A 16,095-nucleotide genomic window follows, 5' to 3' on the forward strand; every position below is an offset into this window, starting at 1 on the left:
GGAACATACTGCCACGTGACTAACCTTATTGTATATTCCTCCTCTTCCAGGATATTTTCCATTTTATCAGCTATTCTGTATTTGGGCAATGTTACCTACAAGAAAAAGGCATCTGGAAGGGATGAAGGCCTAGATGTAGGTCCCCCCGAGGTGCTGGACACCTTATCACAGCTGCTTCAGGTACAGAATATACTGTGTACGCTAATCTGAAGCAACATTTCCTGTGTTCGTCGTTAACAATGGGCCGAATTTCTCATTCATGGGACCAGATTTTCCGGTATTTTACTTCTAAATAAATTGTATTTGTTTTCTTTACTTGATAGAAAACACAGACTTCCTTTTATTTGTCTTCATAGACCTCGTTTTATGGTTTGTAATTTGATTGTTAATTGTATACATGTTGCTGGCCCCAAATGAATGCTACATTTTTCAACTAATTCTTTCTGACCTTTTACCCTCTCAGGTTAAGAGGGAGATGCTGGTGGAAGCACTGACCAAGAGAAAGACCGTTACTGTAAATGAAAAGCTGATATTGCCATATAGCGTCAATGAGGTGAGTGAGAACGTTGGAATAATTCTGACATTCAAGCAGCATATGGGATGTGTTCTTCCATGAGTGGACCAAGGTAAAAGCAAAGTTCTAAAAAACATCCTGAAAGGTGTGAGCGGATCCAGGGTTGTTATATACAGCTGCATGCATCCGCTGACTACAGCAGAGTGACTGGGAATCTGGTATTCCATGTGGATGACCATATAGAACTGAACTGCTTTTTTATTCCTATTTTCCTATTTAAAGTGGCAACAAATAATCTATTTATTGTTTTTATGAAGCCCAGTCCCCATTTAGGAAGGCATTTTTGTGGTATATTGATCTTGTCCCTCTTGCAGGCTGTAACGGCTCGTGACTCTATGGCGAAGTCTCTATACAGTGCACTGTTTGACTGGATAGTTCTCCGAATTAACCACGCACTGCTCAATAAAAAGGATGTGGAAGAATCTGTCAATGTGAGCAAAGGATTCCTGCTTCTTGTTTACTCTTCAACACATTTTTTTTTTTTTTTACATGCTATTTTTTTATTCTTTATTTATTTTTTTACTGTTCTTTTGTACTTGGCACCACTTTGTTGTAAATCCCTTTTATCCTTCATTGCCTTTCTTCATTTAGAGTTCTGTTTAACCTCTATTATTCCTTGTAACTTTTTACGACACTTTCTAGCATCAATTTTTTTTCCATACCCCTCCTACAGGAAATTGGGCTGAACTGCTCTATTTCAGACTCCCTAATGATAGTGTTTGTGTGTGGTGGCACAGACTGGCAAGGGAAGAAGCCAACCTTTAGGACAGTTAGTCACATGAGTCTCATGCAAGTACACTGGTACAGAGAAACACATTTCTAGGTCTATGGAGAAATCGGATCACTTCTTCGTATTCAAACTTCTGTCTGCATTTGTTTTTCATGCAGACAGCCATGGGTATTGCATAGGCGTTGTTTACTTTTTTGTTTCATATATTTAATATGTTGGGTATATGAGTAATCATGTCAGTGGATTCCAAAGCAAATATATTGTTGGAGACTCATTATTTGTGTAGGAGGATGAATCAATTTATGGGAAGGTGAAAATGGCTTGCTCTGTAACAAAATTATTAGACTGGTGTAGGAGATGTGATAGACTTAGTCCATCTTGCTATTACAGAAAGTGTAACAGCCTTACCACCACCAGGTCAGATTACCAATGCACTAGCAGGATGCAGCAGACCCCCATGATAAAGGTGGGGGCAGCACAAGGGCAAAATACTGATGAATACAACCACACACAAACCTTCCAATTTATGGAGCGTGTGGCTGCCTAGTATTAAAATGTACACAAAAGAGGCTTGTGTAGGACGCCAGTCACACAGGTATGTATGATGCACAGTGATGACTTACAGCCTATTAGTGACGCCCATACTATTAGATCAGGCAGGCTGCCCAGCACTATATAAGTGCACCCCACAAGGACAGACAGCCGAATTCACCCAACCAACAATAAAGGGCCTGGCTGTGTCCAGTTTGATATTACACACTTTTTTTTTTCCTATTTCTACATGCCACCTCAGGGACAGCTTACATTTACACCAATATTTTAAACATATTTAGTAAATGTGACACATCTGGTACCTGTTTTTCTAGACACTTTTCAAAACTTATTAAAATGCCTAATGCATTTTTTTTAACACCATGTACTCCTCTTTTGCCTTAATATGCAACACAATTCTTTCACATTTTGCTAGAAAAAATGTTTTGTTTAGTAATACCATACAATCGTCTCTAGGTTTTTATGTGCATATATAGTTTAAAAGGAATCTGTGAGCAGTTTTTTGCTATGTAATCTAAGGGCACCGTAATGTAGGAGTGATTACCTGCGATGTGATTACCTGCGATGTGTCACTTACTGGGCTGTGTTTTTCGGGTTCAGTACAATCAGTGTTTTATCAGCAGGAGATTATCACTACAGGACAACTGGCCCCATGCATCATAGTCCAGCCAACAGTGATTCACAGCTCTCTGTCACTATACAATGTACATAGAAAACTGTGGTGTGAGCGAGGTTATACACAGGTTAACAACTGAGCTCTGCAAGATCTGCAGCAAAGAAATCTGTGATTCTGTTATAACTGCTGCACTCAGTAAACTAAGTGATACATTGATGGAATCTGGGTCTCTGCCCCTACTTCATGCTGCTGATAGATTACATAGCAAAAACTTGCCGACAGATTCGTTTTAATATAGTAGCCACGTTTTTGTAATCCTATTCATGATTTGTTTTTTATTCAGTGTCTTTCCATTGGCGTTCTTGACATCTTTGGATTTGAGGACTTTGAAACCAATAGTTTTGAACAATTTTGCATTAATTATGCCAATGAACAGCTCCAGTATTACTTCAATCAACACATCTTCAAGCTAGAACAGGTGAGAAACCCAAAGGCAGTATATTTTCTCCATTATTGCTTGTGTGATTAATCTATCCCTGAATTATTTTCAATATTAGAGAAAAAGATTTTAGCCAACAATTTTATACTGTAGATTTTATTATTTTATTCCAAATTACATGTGCTCCCCCACCCTGGTGTTTTACCTTCCTCTGCACCTACTTTCTATAGATACACTCTGTGTACCTCTAGGAATACTAATTACTAGGCTTGAAATTTTTTTTTTATTAACCATAATCCCAGTTCTTTTGCGTACCGAAAAAAATAAATTATTTGATTGTATTGCAGGAAGAATATAAAGGTGAAGGAATTAGTTGGCACAACATAGACTACACCGATAATGTGGGATGTATCCACTTGATCAGCAAGAAACCAACTGGCCTTTTTTATTTATTGGATGAGGAAAGCAAGTATGTATAGTTTGACCCTTATGAAACTAAGGAAACATTTGCATCTTGCATAAAGTGTGATCCAGTCATATAAACTTTACAATAATTAGGTTACTTTTGTTTATTTCTCTTTAAGTTTTCCTCATGCCACTTCCTGGACTTTGTTGGCCAAGTTCAAACAACAGCATGAGGACAATAAGTACTTTGTTGGGACACCCGTCATGGAGCCTGCATTCATAATTCGTCACTTTGCAGGCAAAGTGAAGTATCAAATCAAGGTAGGTGCATTGCACATCGTGTGTGAGTAGATTTCTAAATTGAGTGGTGTTCACACTTAAAGGGATTGTCCGGTTGCAGCAAACTTTATCCACCAGGCTCAATTAGGTTAAAAAAATAATAATAATAATAATAAAAAAAAATAACAGCTTTACTTACTCACTCTTGCTCCAGCATTGTTTCTCTGTTTGGCAGCAGTTGTGATGTGACGTCAACAGCTCTGCAGCCAGTTACTGAGCTCAATCACTGGGCGGTTCATGCCATCACATCAAGAGATGCTGATCTCGGTGACTGGCTGCAGTGCTGTCGATGTGACATCACTGCTGCAGCCAAACAACTGAGACTGGGACAGCAGTGGAGACATAATTCAGGACCCTGGGAGTGTAAGTAAAGCAAGGTTAGTTATGTAAACCTATCTAAGCCTAGGGGATAAAGTTTCCTGATACTAGACAACCCCTTTAAGACATAAATGGCTTATCACCACAACTGCATTGTGCTTGTGATCATCTCAGGTTATAATTGTTGGATATATAGAAAGAAAATGTCTTTTTTTCTTGCAGGATTTTCGGGAAAAAAATACAGATTACATGAGGCCTGACATTGTGGCTCTCCTACGGAGCAGTGATAGTGCATACATTCGTGAACTCATTGGTATGGATCCAGTGTCTGTCTTCCGATGGGCTGTGCTGCGGGCAGCGATTAGATCGATGGCTGTACTGAACGAAGCTGCAAGGCAACGTGCAGAAAAGACAGCAGGTGCGCTGCAATATAGTATTGCTTTACGGACAGCGGTTTAAGTTAAGGTTTTAGCATTTACAGCAAACATGTACTAATATTTTTTGCAATTCAGTCAAGTGGTATAATTAGAGAAGCTTTCATTAAAGTATGGGAAAGGAAAAACCTTGTAGCTCTTTAACCCATTGATGGGAATTCGCTCTTTAGCAGTCGATAGTGTTCTTGGCTCGAAAAGGAAAGTTAATTAAACTTCATAAACTTTCAGCCCATAATGGGCAAAAAAAACAAAGCAGCTTTTCCTTTAGGTTAACGGCAAACAGAGTAAAATAGAAGAAACTAGCCAGTTAATTTGATATTAGTACGGGTTCACCTGTTTAACTGTACAGTCCAGTATCAGTCTCCCAGATCCTGTCAGACCAACACCAAAAGGTCTTACCACCTCACTCACAGACACAATTCACAGAGGTGTTTCCCCCTCTCCACCCAGACACTTGTGAGCAGCTCAGCTGTCATTTTAAATCCGCTGCACCTGTCCTTTTGGAGGATGGAAATGACCGGTCCCTCCTATCTCCACCAGCCATTTCTGAAACCTGGACCAATGCTGCTCCATTAAACAGACCTCTCAGCACTATCTGTGCTGGAGCTTGCTTTCCAGGTTTCACATCACGGAGGCCAGGCACTTTGGTGATGCATACACTCCATGGAAGATCCGTCCAGATGCAACCTTACACCCTTCACGACATCCGCCGTACATGTACGGTGTGAGCCTGCCCCATACTCAGTAGGTAATGAATGTGTGTTACAGCCAGGACCTGCCTCTAACAATTGCAGGTAGCATGAAGTGTCGCCCTTTATTGTTAATCTTTTAAATGCAGCATTCTAAGCGCCCACCGGTGTGCCAGTGATGTGATCGCGGGTCGCCGATGGTTCACTATAACAGCAGGGAATCTGTTGAAGATTTTCGTGCTTGTCACTATGAATATTGTCGTTCAAAAGTGCAAGTCATCATATCTCTATCTGGACACAAAATTCTAAAAGATATGGCTCTGGGAAGACTGTGAGGAAAACGTGGAAGCGGAAATTGTCCACTTTGTGAAGGGGATATAAAATTTAGTTTGTGTGGCTGTAGGTAAAAGTCACTTTTTGCCTTATTGACCACTGGCATTAAATGCATACATATGTAGCCCTTCTTATGCTAGCCAAACCCCTTAGATGGCTGTTGGACAAATGATGGCTGACGGCAATCTCTGCCGGCTCTCCCATACACAGGAGCGATCACTCTGCCAAGCACGCCTGTGTTCTCTGAGAGAGCCGCTTTCAGACACCTCTGGCAGCAGCTTAACTCGGGGAGATAAAAAGTATTGGCAGTCCGAAATCAGACATACCAGATCATTACCTTCCCCAGCAATCATCAGGGCCCCCATTCACAGACTGTCTGCTGAGCCCATCGATATTGGTGGGAATAACACTTCAAGAGTTAACTTTCTGTATTGTGAGGTCTTTCTTGTGTGTTAGTTTAAGACAGACTACTTTTGTACTTTTTTGTTACTACTTACTTAAAATGCAGAAAATCATCCCTTTAACATGTTTACAAGATTATGCTATTGGGAATCCAACTGGAAAAATTAAACCATCAACAAATAAATCTTCAAGAGACTGTGCAAGGCCTCATTCACATAGCATGTTGTGATAGATCACTAGCATCAGTATTGGAACTCTAATCTAGAAGTGGGTGCATGTAAAAGGTGCAAATATTTTCACTAGAGGGTTTTTTTTTGTTACAGTCCTATGGTTCACATACAAATACTGCTGTAAAATACTCAGGGGTGAAAATTGCCAAACTTCTTGTTTTATTTATTTTAGGAGTAGTTAGGAAAGGCCAGCGAGTCCCTTTGGGGGAGCTGCAGAAGTCAAATGCCTCACCTGAGAAAGTATACCGGTAAGTAGCCTAATAGAGTAGCATGAAAACCTTTTTACATTGCATAAGGCTACATAGTGACTTTGGTCATGACACACCTCATGTGGCCAAAGATTGTGCTACCTCGCTGCTACATCACATTGTAATGTTAGTGAAACTGGGTTGCAAGCCTCCAAAAAAACGAAAAAAATTGAGATTTTTTTCTTTGACGACTTGCAACTCACATTATGCTGCGATATAACAATGACATGCGTTCGGTGACCAAATTTGCTCTGGGGCTATAACCCTTAAACAATAGTCTCCCACTGCAGATGCAATTTATAGGTTACCGTTTTATTTCTAAAATAAGTATTTAAGTGAAAACTTTAATGTTCTTTACTGTCTTGTGGTGTTTATAACTAAACCGGGGGTACCTGCAGGTAAAACAAATTCTTTGTAACTTCCCAGCAACACATTGGTTCTTACCATTATGAATGAGGCACAAGTCTTTTAGAATAGCAATGGCAGGAAGAATTATATGTATAGGAGCATAAACTCTTATTTGTGTTCTTCTTGAAGACTTGGGTTGCTCTTGGCTGTATTGCCTAGTTTAAGTGATGAAATATTTCATGATTCGAGGCCATTCTGCCTGAAAGTAGATGTAGTGCATATAAATCTGTTCCACATCTTACTGGGGATCACCTGTACTCCACTTCAGCTGCTCTCTCCTCGATTTCTCCTTTGATTGCGCCTTGGATTATGATATCGATGTATTTGAAGACTTCATAAGTGTATATGAAAATAAGAAGTAAGTGCTGTTGTTGGCACGCAGTTATTTTGTGTGTCCCCCCTAAAGGAGTCTTGAAGCATACTGGATCCAAGATTAATATAATAATATAAAAAATTTTTTTTTAAAAAAAAGCACTGTTTTAGTATAACAGACTCCTGCTTTAATTTTAAGAAACTGCTTTTGAGTTTCAGTAGCATAAAAAAAAGAAAACACAGCTGTGGGTTGTTATAGTTGTAAGGAACCTCAAGGGTATATGTACATAACGTCTTTTTCAGGCTGATTCCTCCTTAAAAAAAAAAAAAAAAGCTCTTAAAATTAATGAACATATTCATTGCAATTCAAGACAACTTGCAGTGCATATGTTCAGTTTTTTTGAGCTTCTTTTAACAGTTTAAAGGGGTATTCCCATCTCCATTACCTATCCCAATATGCAGTAGGTGTAATAATAGCAAATATCTCCAATTAGAAATGTAGTATAGTTTTTCTGATTCACTATATCGCTTTCCTCATGTGCAGGCTTTGCAGCACCTTGGGTATTCATGGTTACGACAACAAGCTAATTAACTCACTATATCACTGGTTGTAACCATGGATACCTAAGGTCCTGCAATGCCTGCACATAAGGAAAGAGACATAGCGAATCAGAAAAACTATACTATATTTCTAGCTATTCATTGGAGGTATTTTCTAATATTATTATTATTATTATTACTGCACCTACTACATATTGGGATAGGATCTTGGGCATGGGAAATACCCCTTTTAAGACTTTGAAAGCAGTGAAGCAGCTAAAGGAAGTGATTGACCATTTCTCAGGCGACTGCCTCTTGAAAGCTGCTCAATAGTTTAAAAATATATATGCTCATGAAAAGACGGCAGAAAAGGACACTTAAGGAGAAAAGACGCCGACGTGTCCTGAAGCGGATTCCTCCAGCAAAACTCAGTGGGTACGCTGGTTTCTAAAAGGCGTTGTGTGCACATATCCTAATAGTGCCACTTGAGCACCTAAAACTGTTCTTTGTGGTGATAAGACTTCTTTGGGGATTGTGAGGTGCATGAAAGAATATAGGTAATTAAACACTGCGTCACACTGCATGAAATGTACCCACTCCACCTACTAACCTATGTCTACACTGGCAGCTAATATTACCACATACGTACTCATGGGTGTGTAGGATTTGTGGTGAACTGTACTGCTATTTATCTCCTAACAAGTCTTTAGACATCAACATAACAGAGTACTTTACCTATCTGTTTCTGAGCTCATTTGTCAGAAGATATTAGTATCTTGTTTTTTTTTCTTTTATTACTTCTGCTTTCCTTTTTTTGGGGGGGTAATTTACTACTGGTTTACTTTTGGATAAAGTGCACTTAAATGAGGGGCTTATTGTTGGACTGAAACTCTGAGTTAGTAGATTGTATGCACTATGTGCCTTAGCACTCTGTGACTCCCTCTGTATCTTTGGGGTCTGCCACATTGTGACTGGGTTCCTGAACGCTTCCACCTTTTGGTAATTGCACCCTTGATTGATTGTGGAATTTTCAGCAGGGAAGAAACTTCCCAAACCGACTTGTTACAATGGTGCCATCCTAGTGCAGTATCAGTCTGGGAGCCATTAAGAACAAGCCGTTCATTCACAAATGTCTGTAAAGGCAGACTGGATATTATACACGTGTGGTAATGGGACTATGATTAAGTGGTGTGTCCAATACTATTCTCCTATAGTCTGTGTGTTTATGCACAATATATTTTTTACATTTTGAGGTTTCTGTTTTGCTTGATGACCATGTCACATAACAATCTGAAAGCCCTCACATCTGTAATCTATGTCTCTCCTCTCCCCTGTCACTGTCAGAGAGCGGCACTCTCAGTTGATGAACAGTATTAAGGGACTTTCATGGCAGGGGGATGACCCAGCCAACCTGCTGCGGACCCTTTCCCTCCGCAGACACTCTCGCCTTCACTTACAGTGAGTGTGCACAGGACTCTTAGTTACCGGACTTGGCCTTGTGTGCTAAAGCTTAGAATATGTGCAGTTTGTAAGCTACGCATTGCTGTAAAATTCTGGCATGTGTTGAGAATTGTGTTTCAGAACCTAAAGCCAAAGTATCTTTTATGTTGATACCATTTTGCATCATGCTGTGACTTTGTTTTTGGCAAGTGGAATTTACATGCACTTTCTTAAAGGCTACAGGTAAGTTTGCTTGTTACTAATACATTTTTCAGTACACTAATTTGGCTTTTGAATTATGGCAAAGATAAAGAGATATTGCACACCTTTCCACGGTTCTTATTAGAAATGGTTGGTCTAGAAGGTGGGAAAAGTGGAAGGTGCGATTTGGGTAAAATTACTCCATGGCCTAGTGTAACTTTATACATAATATCTGCAAAAACCTTAAAGCTAAAATTACTACTTAAGGTAAAAGTTTGCAATGACATGATAAATAGGCAGACAAATATAGATGATTATGGGGCCAAACCCAGGAGAAAATGAAGTATTAACCATCATATTTCACGTTCTCCCTTGAGACACGCGTGTCTATATGATAACTTCACTAGTGTGTCTATTGTGTAACACAAACTTGGTGATTTTTGTTGACCTTTTTTGTAGCTCTTGCAGAGTGTTTTTAGGTTCCCTCCTCTGGGTATATACTGGGTACCCTGTGATATAGGTATTTAACTGTGTTACATATTCTGAACTTTTGCAAGGTGTGCATTTATCTCATAACCATGTCTAAAAAAGGAATAACTGGTTATGCTGGCTGGATGCATTAACAAAAACAATGTTTAGTATTAAGGTGGCACGAAAGGTTTCTCATTTTGTCGAACTGTTATTTCTACAGGAAAAGTAAAGGTGCACGGCAGAAGCAGCTCATCCCAAAGGTAATACAGGCAGTGTCCCTACTATGAATTAAAAGGGAGTCTGTCACCTGTCTGTCTGTCAGCAGTTTTGACACCTCATAATTTCTGACAGTGCTAGATAGGTTTGTGTTTGAACATACTTAGATTTATTGTCATATTAATTGTATAACTGCGGAAAACAAGTTTTAATTTGCATGGTCCTGCAATCAGAAGTGTCAATGAAGTTCTCTTATTTTTGGAAATAGTCCTGGACTCTCTGCACTTAAAGCACTCAATCCTCTCCCTGCCACTCTTGGATGGGCATTTTAACCATAAGTCAAGAAATTACTAGACCTGTCATTAAAGAGCAGAGGGAAAAACGAAGGATCATTTAGTGCAGCGAAGACTCTGGCTACCTGCGATCACAGGCCGAGGTGGATTAAAATGTGTTTTTCACGTAATGCAAGTAGCATATCATGACAATCACACTAGGTTTGTGTGAGCTCATATAGCCATCATCTAACAAACACTACAGGGTTGAATAAAACTGACATACTCAATTTTATATAAACAAATTCTATATACAATTTTTTCTCAGACCTGTTGGTTTAATTGATTTTGCCAGAAGTGTCACTGGTTAGTAAATGTTCATAATATTCCTCACACTTTATTCTATATTTTAACACTGGTATATTTGCTGGTGGGTTGTCCTATTGCTATAACTTTGAAAAATGTAATGAAAGCTGCAGTAAAGGCTACCATGCACATTAGACAGCTGTCAGCATCTCCACATTCTCCCTCATACACGGGAATGCTTGTCCAATTGTTCCTATGTTCTCTATGAGCGAGCTGGTGCCAGACTCCTCCAGAAGCATCTCATCTTCAGGGAGAATAAAATAATGGACTGTTCTAATTCCAATGTGTGAACCCTTCTCCTCCCCCCAACTTCATCAGTTACAGAGATGGTTTAATGTGTATGTGGGGTTCTTCATTCACTTTGGACTGTCGACTGATCCCACTGAAATTCGTGAGTGTGTCCAACTTTAGTCCGTTTGTGGGGCTTTTAAAGGAAATCGATCACCACGTTTTTGCCACCTAATTTGAGAGCAACATAATGTAGAGACAGAGACCTGATTACAGCAATGTAACACTTACTAGGCTGCTTGCTGTAGTTTTGATAAAATCACTGTTTTAACAGCATGTGATTATTCAGCATTCAGAGTATATGGTATATCTGTAGAAAATGGTGATTTCTATAAAACCTAGAACACACAGCCCATTTGTTTTGTCAGTGAACTGCCTGTATATTAAGTTTTAGATGTAAAATCAAAAGTGTGGGTGCTCATGCGTGCAAAGCAGTCCATAGTTCTTCACACTTGTTTTTGCACAAATCCCAGTCTGCACTCATATACTGTGAAAGGTCCCACCATGGGCAGTTAATCTAAAGACACCTTTGACTTCTAGGTTACCATTTCATGCTGCAATCTTCATTCCTTCATTATTTTCACCTCCTCTGATATGCAGATTGCAGCTCTTGTGGCACTGTCTCTACCAGTATTATAGGGTGGATGAGAGGTCTGTGTATTCAGAGTGCTGCTGCATTCATGTATTGGTACAGCTCCAGGACTATACTTTTCTGTCCATGTTCTTTTCTTGTCCTCCAAGATACTCTACATCCACAATTACCCCTCTGAAAATTGTTGATATAGGTGGCTCTGTGTGCTTTTTCATATAGCGGACAGTTGAAGGGGCTGCCTACTACTTAGTTTAGTCCAATGTAGAGGCGAGATTACTAGAACACATGCTGCAATTGTTCTCCATGTGGACCTGAGTTCTGTGTGGAGAACATACCATGTGCACCAGGCTTGGTCCATGCGTGGCCCCTAGATCGAGTGGACTGAAAATATACTGATTAGCGATGATTACTGTTCGCCAGGCTATCTCTGCATGTGTCACAGGTGTCAAACAGCCATGACACTTGCAGGCGAGCACGCCAAAATATTCTGCGAGCACCCGAGTGTGCTCGCTGAAAGAGTTATTGAGGCATACTCGATCATCATTAATGCTTATGTGAATTTAGCCCTACATTGAGAGAAGAGAGGGGAAGCAGAGAGTCACCAGGATCAGGAGCTTTGAGAGCATATCTGAAAAAGTACTCTGCTAGATAAAGGACCTAATGGGGTTGTCCCGTCTTAGGCCACAAGACTGCAGTCACTCTATTTGACTGCAGACTGGTGAATCCTCACAGCATGTGCTGTGAGCAGGCAGTCATGTGACCGCAAGTATGCGATTTGCCTACTTCCGGCCACATTCCTATTAGAAGTGTTCAGCCTTGCTACATGCACTTACATTGAGCGAGGCCTCGCTTGTCTAGTCAGCATGTGACTGCAGGAATGCATATCACATACTTGCGGTCACACGCCTGCCGCCACCAGAAAATCGTCAGTGTGCACGCTGTGAGGATTCACAAATCTGTAGTCACTTAGCGTCACTACAGAATTGTAACTTATGGCTGGATGACCTCTTTAAAGATACTGCAGCAGCAAAATGGGGGTCTTAATTCCAATTTTTGTTTTTATAGAAAGCGCGTTGTAATCTCACACTGCTGGTTGCTGGACATCTTGTTTGGTAGTATGTGCAGAGCAAAATGTCTGTAGAGGAGCAGGAGGAGTGATTACAGCATCCTCACTGTGTAGTCATTGCGGACAGTTCACTGCCCCGATGCCACCCCATTGACCGGTAATGACTGACTGCAAGGAGAATATAACATCCATTTCTCCCTGCAGTTGTACTTCCAAATAGACACAGCTCATTTAAAACTCTAGTTACCTGCAGATTACCATCATTGCCACTGGTAAATACCGTTTTATTTTTGTTTTGTTTTTTCTTTTATGATGCACTCTCTTTTAAAGAGGTTATTGTCAGAAAATGGCATAGCCTTTAAAGCTTTATAATAAAAAGCAAGCAAAAATCAAGCAATATTGCCAGTAATTGTTTCCCTTTTCTTGGTATCCTTAAATGGGAGTCTTCCCATATGTTAATGTTATAGCTTATTGCTATGGCATTACTCCCCTGCCAGTGAAGTACTTGCGCATAGTGCTGTGGTCATAAAGGCATTTAGAGCATCAGATTGTCAGGTGTGAAGCTGTAGGCCACACCACACAAGCTGATGAAAAAGGACTGCTGAAGCCAGCTGTAGTGTTTGGTGGAGAGGAACGGGTCTATTGCACTATTCATTAATTGTTTTCATTTAGCTTCAGTGAATATAATTTTTAATGCTACTGCATAGAATAGTGTTGTAGAAAGCTTGTCAAGTTCATACTTGGTGACCTCTTTGGAAAGACTCTGTTCTTGTCTTCTTTGTGAAGCAAGGCCCATAAAAGTTACAAGTGTATTGTGGAAGAATTAGACTGAATTACCCAAATCGCTTACTAACTTGGTCCTAGTACATAGGACATTACTTGGCTACAGATAACACACCCAAACTTCACACCTATATGTTTGAGGTTGTTCGGCACCATAGTTAAAAATTTGCATACATTAAGGCCCGGGCACTCATAGTTTCTGCCCAATGTAATATAGCTATTGAGTTCATTGAACTCATGGTCAGTCTCATTCATCCATTGTCCAGTTGCCAACACTTCTGCAATGTTACTCTCCATTTACACGGACCGACAGGCAGCACTAACTGACCACCGCTCGGTAAGCATGTACTGATCGGCCTGTTTACACAGGCATACTGCGGTAAAGGATGCGCACTGAGCGATCTGTAGTAGATCACACAATGCACAGAGGCTGCAAATGTTATGAGCAACTTGTTTACACAGGACAATGCACCACCGAGAGCAATGACCTTTCACGCTGCACAAAAGATAAATTCACTCAATGATGGAGTGTTTGCCTGTTCATTAAATGATTAACATAACAGATCATATAAAAGCGCACTGTGAATCCTAGTTTACCACCTTTACCTTTTATTCTATTCCCAGAATCTGCTTGATTCGCAATCTCTGAAAATAATAATGAACATGACTCTTCATGACCGAACTACAAAGTCCCTTCTTCATTTGCACAAGAAGAAGAAACCACCCAGCATCAGTGCCCAGTTCCAGGTTTGTTCTAGTTAAAGTAAAAACCTGTCCCATTATTTTCTTTAACATTAACATTTACCTTCAGATACCCTATCCATCCTAAATCTTGGCCGTAATCTTAAATGTATCTATTCTTCTATTCCAATAGCATTTTATGTGCACCATAAAAATTTGAATGCCATGCTTGGTATATGCAAATGAACCTAAATTATCCCGACAGTGTGCCAGATCCCCCAGACTAGTCTTGCCTTGGATCCTCTATTTACTCTGCTTTGGGCACGAGTAACGTCCTCCATACAATCCACATCATGGCAGGCACACTGGGAATGTCGCACATACGCACAGTGTCGATCCTGCTGGTTGTCCTTCTGTGATGTGGATTGTATAGAGGACTTCAATCGTGCCCAGTTGGACTTGGTTAGTGGATCCAAGGCTGGTCTATTCTGGAGGAAGCGACACCCTGCCGGACTCGTGGTGGCTCTTTGGGACACTGCATTCCACACTCATTTTCAAAAGATTGAAACCTTTGTGTTCCATGAATAAGATGTTATGGAATACAGTAATGGCAAGGGTGGTGAATTGGGACAGTTAAGGGGCCTGACAAGTAACCTTTAAATATGAATATATAAAATGAGCTGGAATTTGAATCCTGGAACTTGAAGGTAGCATGCTTTTGTTATTGACAGTTCTCTGAAATAATACTATGTCCTCTACGTTAAGTACAATTTTTGTCATGTAAGGCTGTAGCCTATTTTCACATGTATACATTTCCTTCAGGCATCGTTAAACAAGCTCCTTGAAACACTGGGAAAAGCTGAACCATTCTTCATCCGATGCATTCGATCCAATTCTGAGAAGGTGAGAATTCTTTACAAATTATAACTTTTACCTTTTCTTTTACAACTCAATATACTGAAGGATTCACAGTCTTGCTAATACATTTAGCATCTAATTACCCAATGAAAACTTTTATTTGCTCTTCAAAATCTAAAGTTAAAGACAAGTATTTACTGTTTAATGCTCAGAATGGGTAAAAAAAAAGTGCAATACTCTCCTCAATGACTTCTCACCAGTTCCCTGCCAAGATTTATTTCTTGCTGTAGCTGTAACATCTTAACACTGGGACAAGTTTCCAAACAGAAATCTGTTACGGGTCATCAATTCAGATAGCCTAACGAAAAAGGTATGAGTGCGACCATACAGTAGTGCAAAAAATCAATGACATTATTGAAAACTTTATAAACTTGCTAAAATACAATACAAGAAATACATTCAATGTAGGGAAATGGAAAAAGAGAAAAGGGGCAGTGCAGCCATAAACCCAGGGGATGGTACAATGCAGGTGAGCTTATATGAACAATTGTAAAAAGAATTAAACAGATGGAAATGTGCAGTAGTCCTCAATAAATGGCGCCAGGGGATGGCATAATATATCTAATAAAGTGCAATAGATAAGTAAGAAGAAGTACGTACAGAAAGGACAATTAATATACTGACAATCAAGTAATGACTGGTGTCATTCACTGCAGAAGGATGCACCAAAAAGTATACAACATAATCAAATGCATGGTATTAACCAAAGTGGAGGGAATCTGGGTGCCCGGCTAGCCTAAAGCGGGTTTCGCACAATGAGCTTAATCAGGAGTAATTGCTTCCCATTGGTTTCACTTTGACCCTTTTGGTGAAAACATATATACTTTGCAGATAACTCCTTTTATTCTTAAACAGTTATTTCTCAATGGTAATGTTGTAAAGGTACAGTTGATGTGTCTTTTTATTTATTTATTTATTTATTTTGCTCACTTATATAGCGCCATTAATTCCACAGCGCTTTACAGACATTATGGGCACTGTCCCCATGGGGCTCACAATCTAAATTCCCTATCAGTATGTCTTTTGGAGTTTGTCTTTTTAATCTAAAATACCTGTTTTTATCATAAAGAAATTATTTTGGTTATCGCTCTTCTGCACCCCCAATAGATGGAGATGACATTTGATGAAGCTTTGGTGCTTCAGCAGCTGCGCTACACGGGAATGTTGGAAACTGTGCGTATCCGGAGATCAGGATATAGTGCAAAGTACACATATCAGGTACTTGGATACTA

The 16,095-nt window shown here is 39.8% G+C and overlaps 1 protein-coding gene across 9 annotated transcripts in view; it reads left to right on the forward strand.

The window, feature by feature from the left end:
• The window catches only part of MYO9B (myosin IXB), a 238,122-nt gene that overhangs the window by 145,902 nt on the left and 76,125 nt on the right, over window positions 1–16,095 (forward strand). For 5 of the 9 annotated variants that reach the window (XM_073657341.1, XM_073657251.1, XM_073657105.1 and 2 more), the window contains exons 7-20: window positions 51–180; window positions 464–553; window positions 889–1,005; window positions 2,816–2,950; window positions 3,259–3,380; window positions 3,496–3,637; window positions 4,196–4,391; window positions 6,234–6,309; window positions 6,986–7,075; window positions 8,914–9,027; window positions 9,902–9,941; window positions 13,889–14,011; window positions 14,768–14,848; window positions 15,971–16,081. In XM_073657341.1, the coding sequence (XP_073513442.1) occupies window positions 51–180; window positions 464–553; window positions 889–1,005; window positions 2,816–2,950; window positions 3,259–3,380; window positions 3,496–3,637; window positions 4,196–4,391; window positions 6,234–6,309; window positions 6,986–7,075; window positions 8,914–9,027; window positions 9,902–9,941; window positions 13,889–14,011; window positions 14,768–14,848; window positions 15,971–16,081 (1,567 nt within the window). The remainder of the gene's footprint in view (window positions 1–50; window positions 181–463; window positions 554–888; window positions 1,006–2,815; window positions 2,951–3,258; window positions 3,381–3,495; window positions 3,638–4,195; window positions 4,392–6,233; window positions 6,310–6,985; window positions 7,076–8,913; window positions 9,028–9,901; window positions 9,942–13,888; window positions 14,012–14,767; window positions 14,849–15,970; window positions 16,082–16,095) is intronic. The other 4 variants (XM_073657426.1, XM_073657697.1, XM_073657508.1 and 1 more) reach the window with 3 other exon arrangements.

The sequence above is a fragment of the Phyllobates terribilis genome, unplaced genomic scaffold, assembly GCF_046119375.1.
Source record: "Phyllobates terribilis strain yellow unplaced genomic scaffold, ASM4611937v1 Scaffold_1__5_contigs__length_1240528914, whole genome shotgun sequence".
Lineage (NCBI taxonomy): Eukaryota > Metazoa > Chordata > Amphibia > Anura > Dendrobatidae > Phyllobates > Phyllobates terribilis.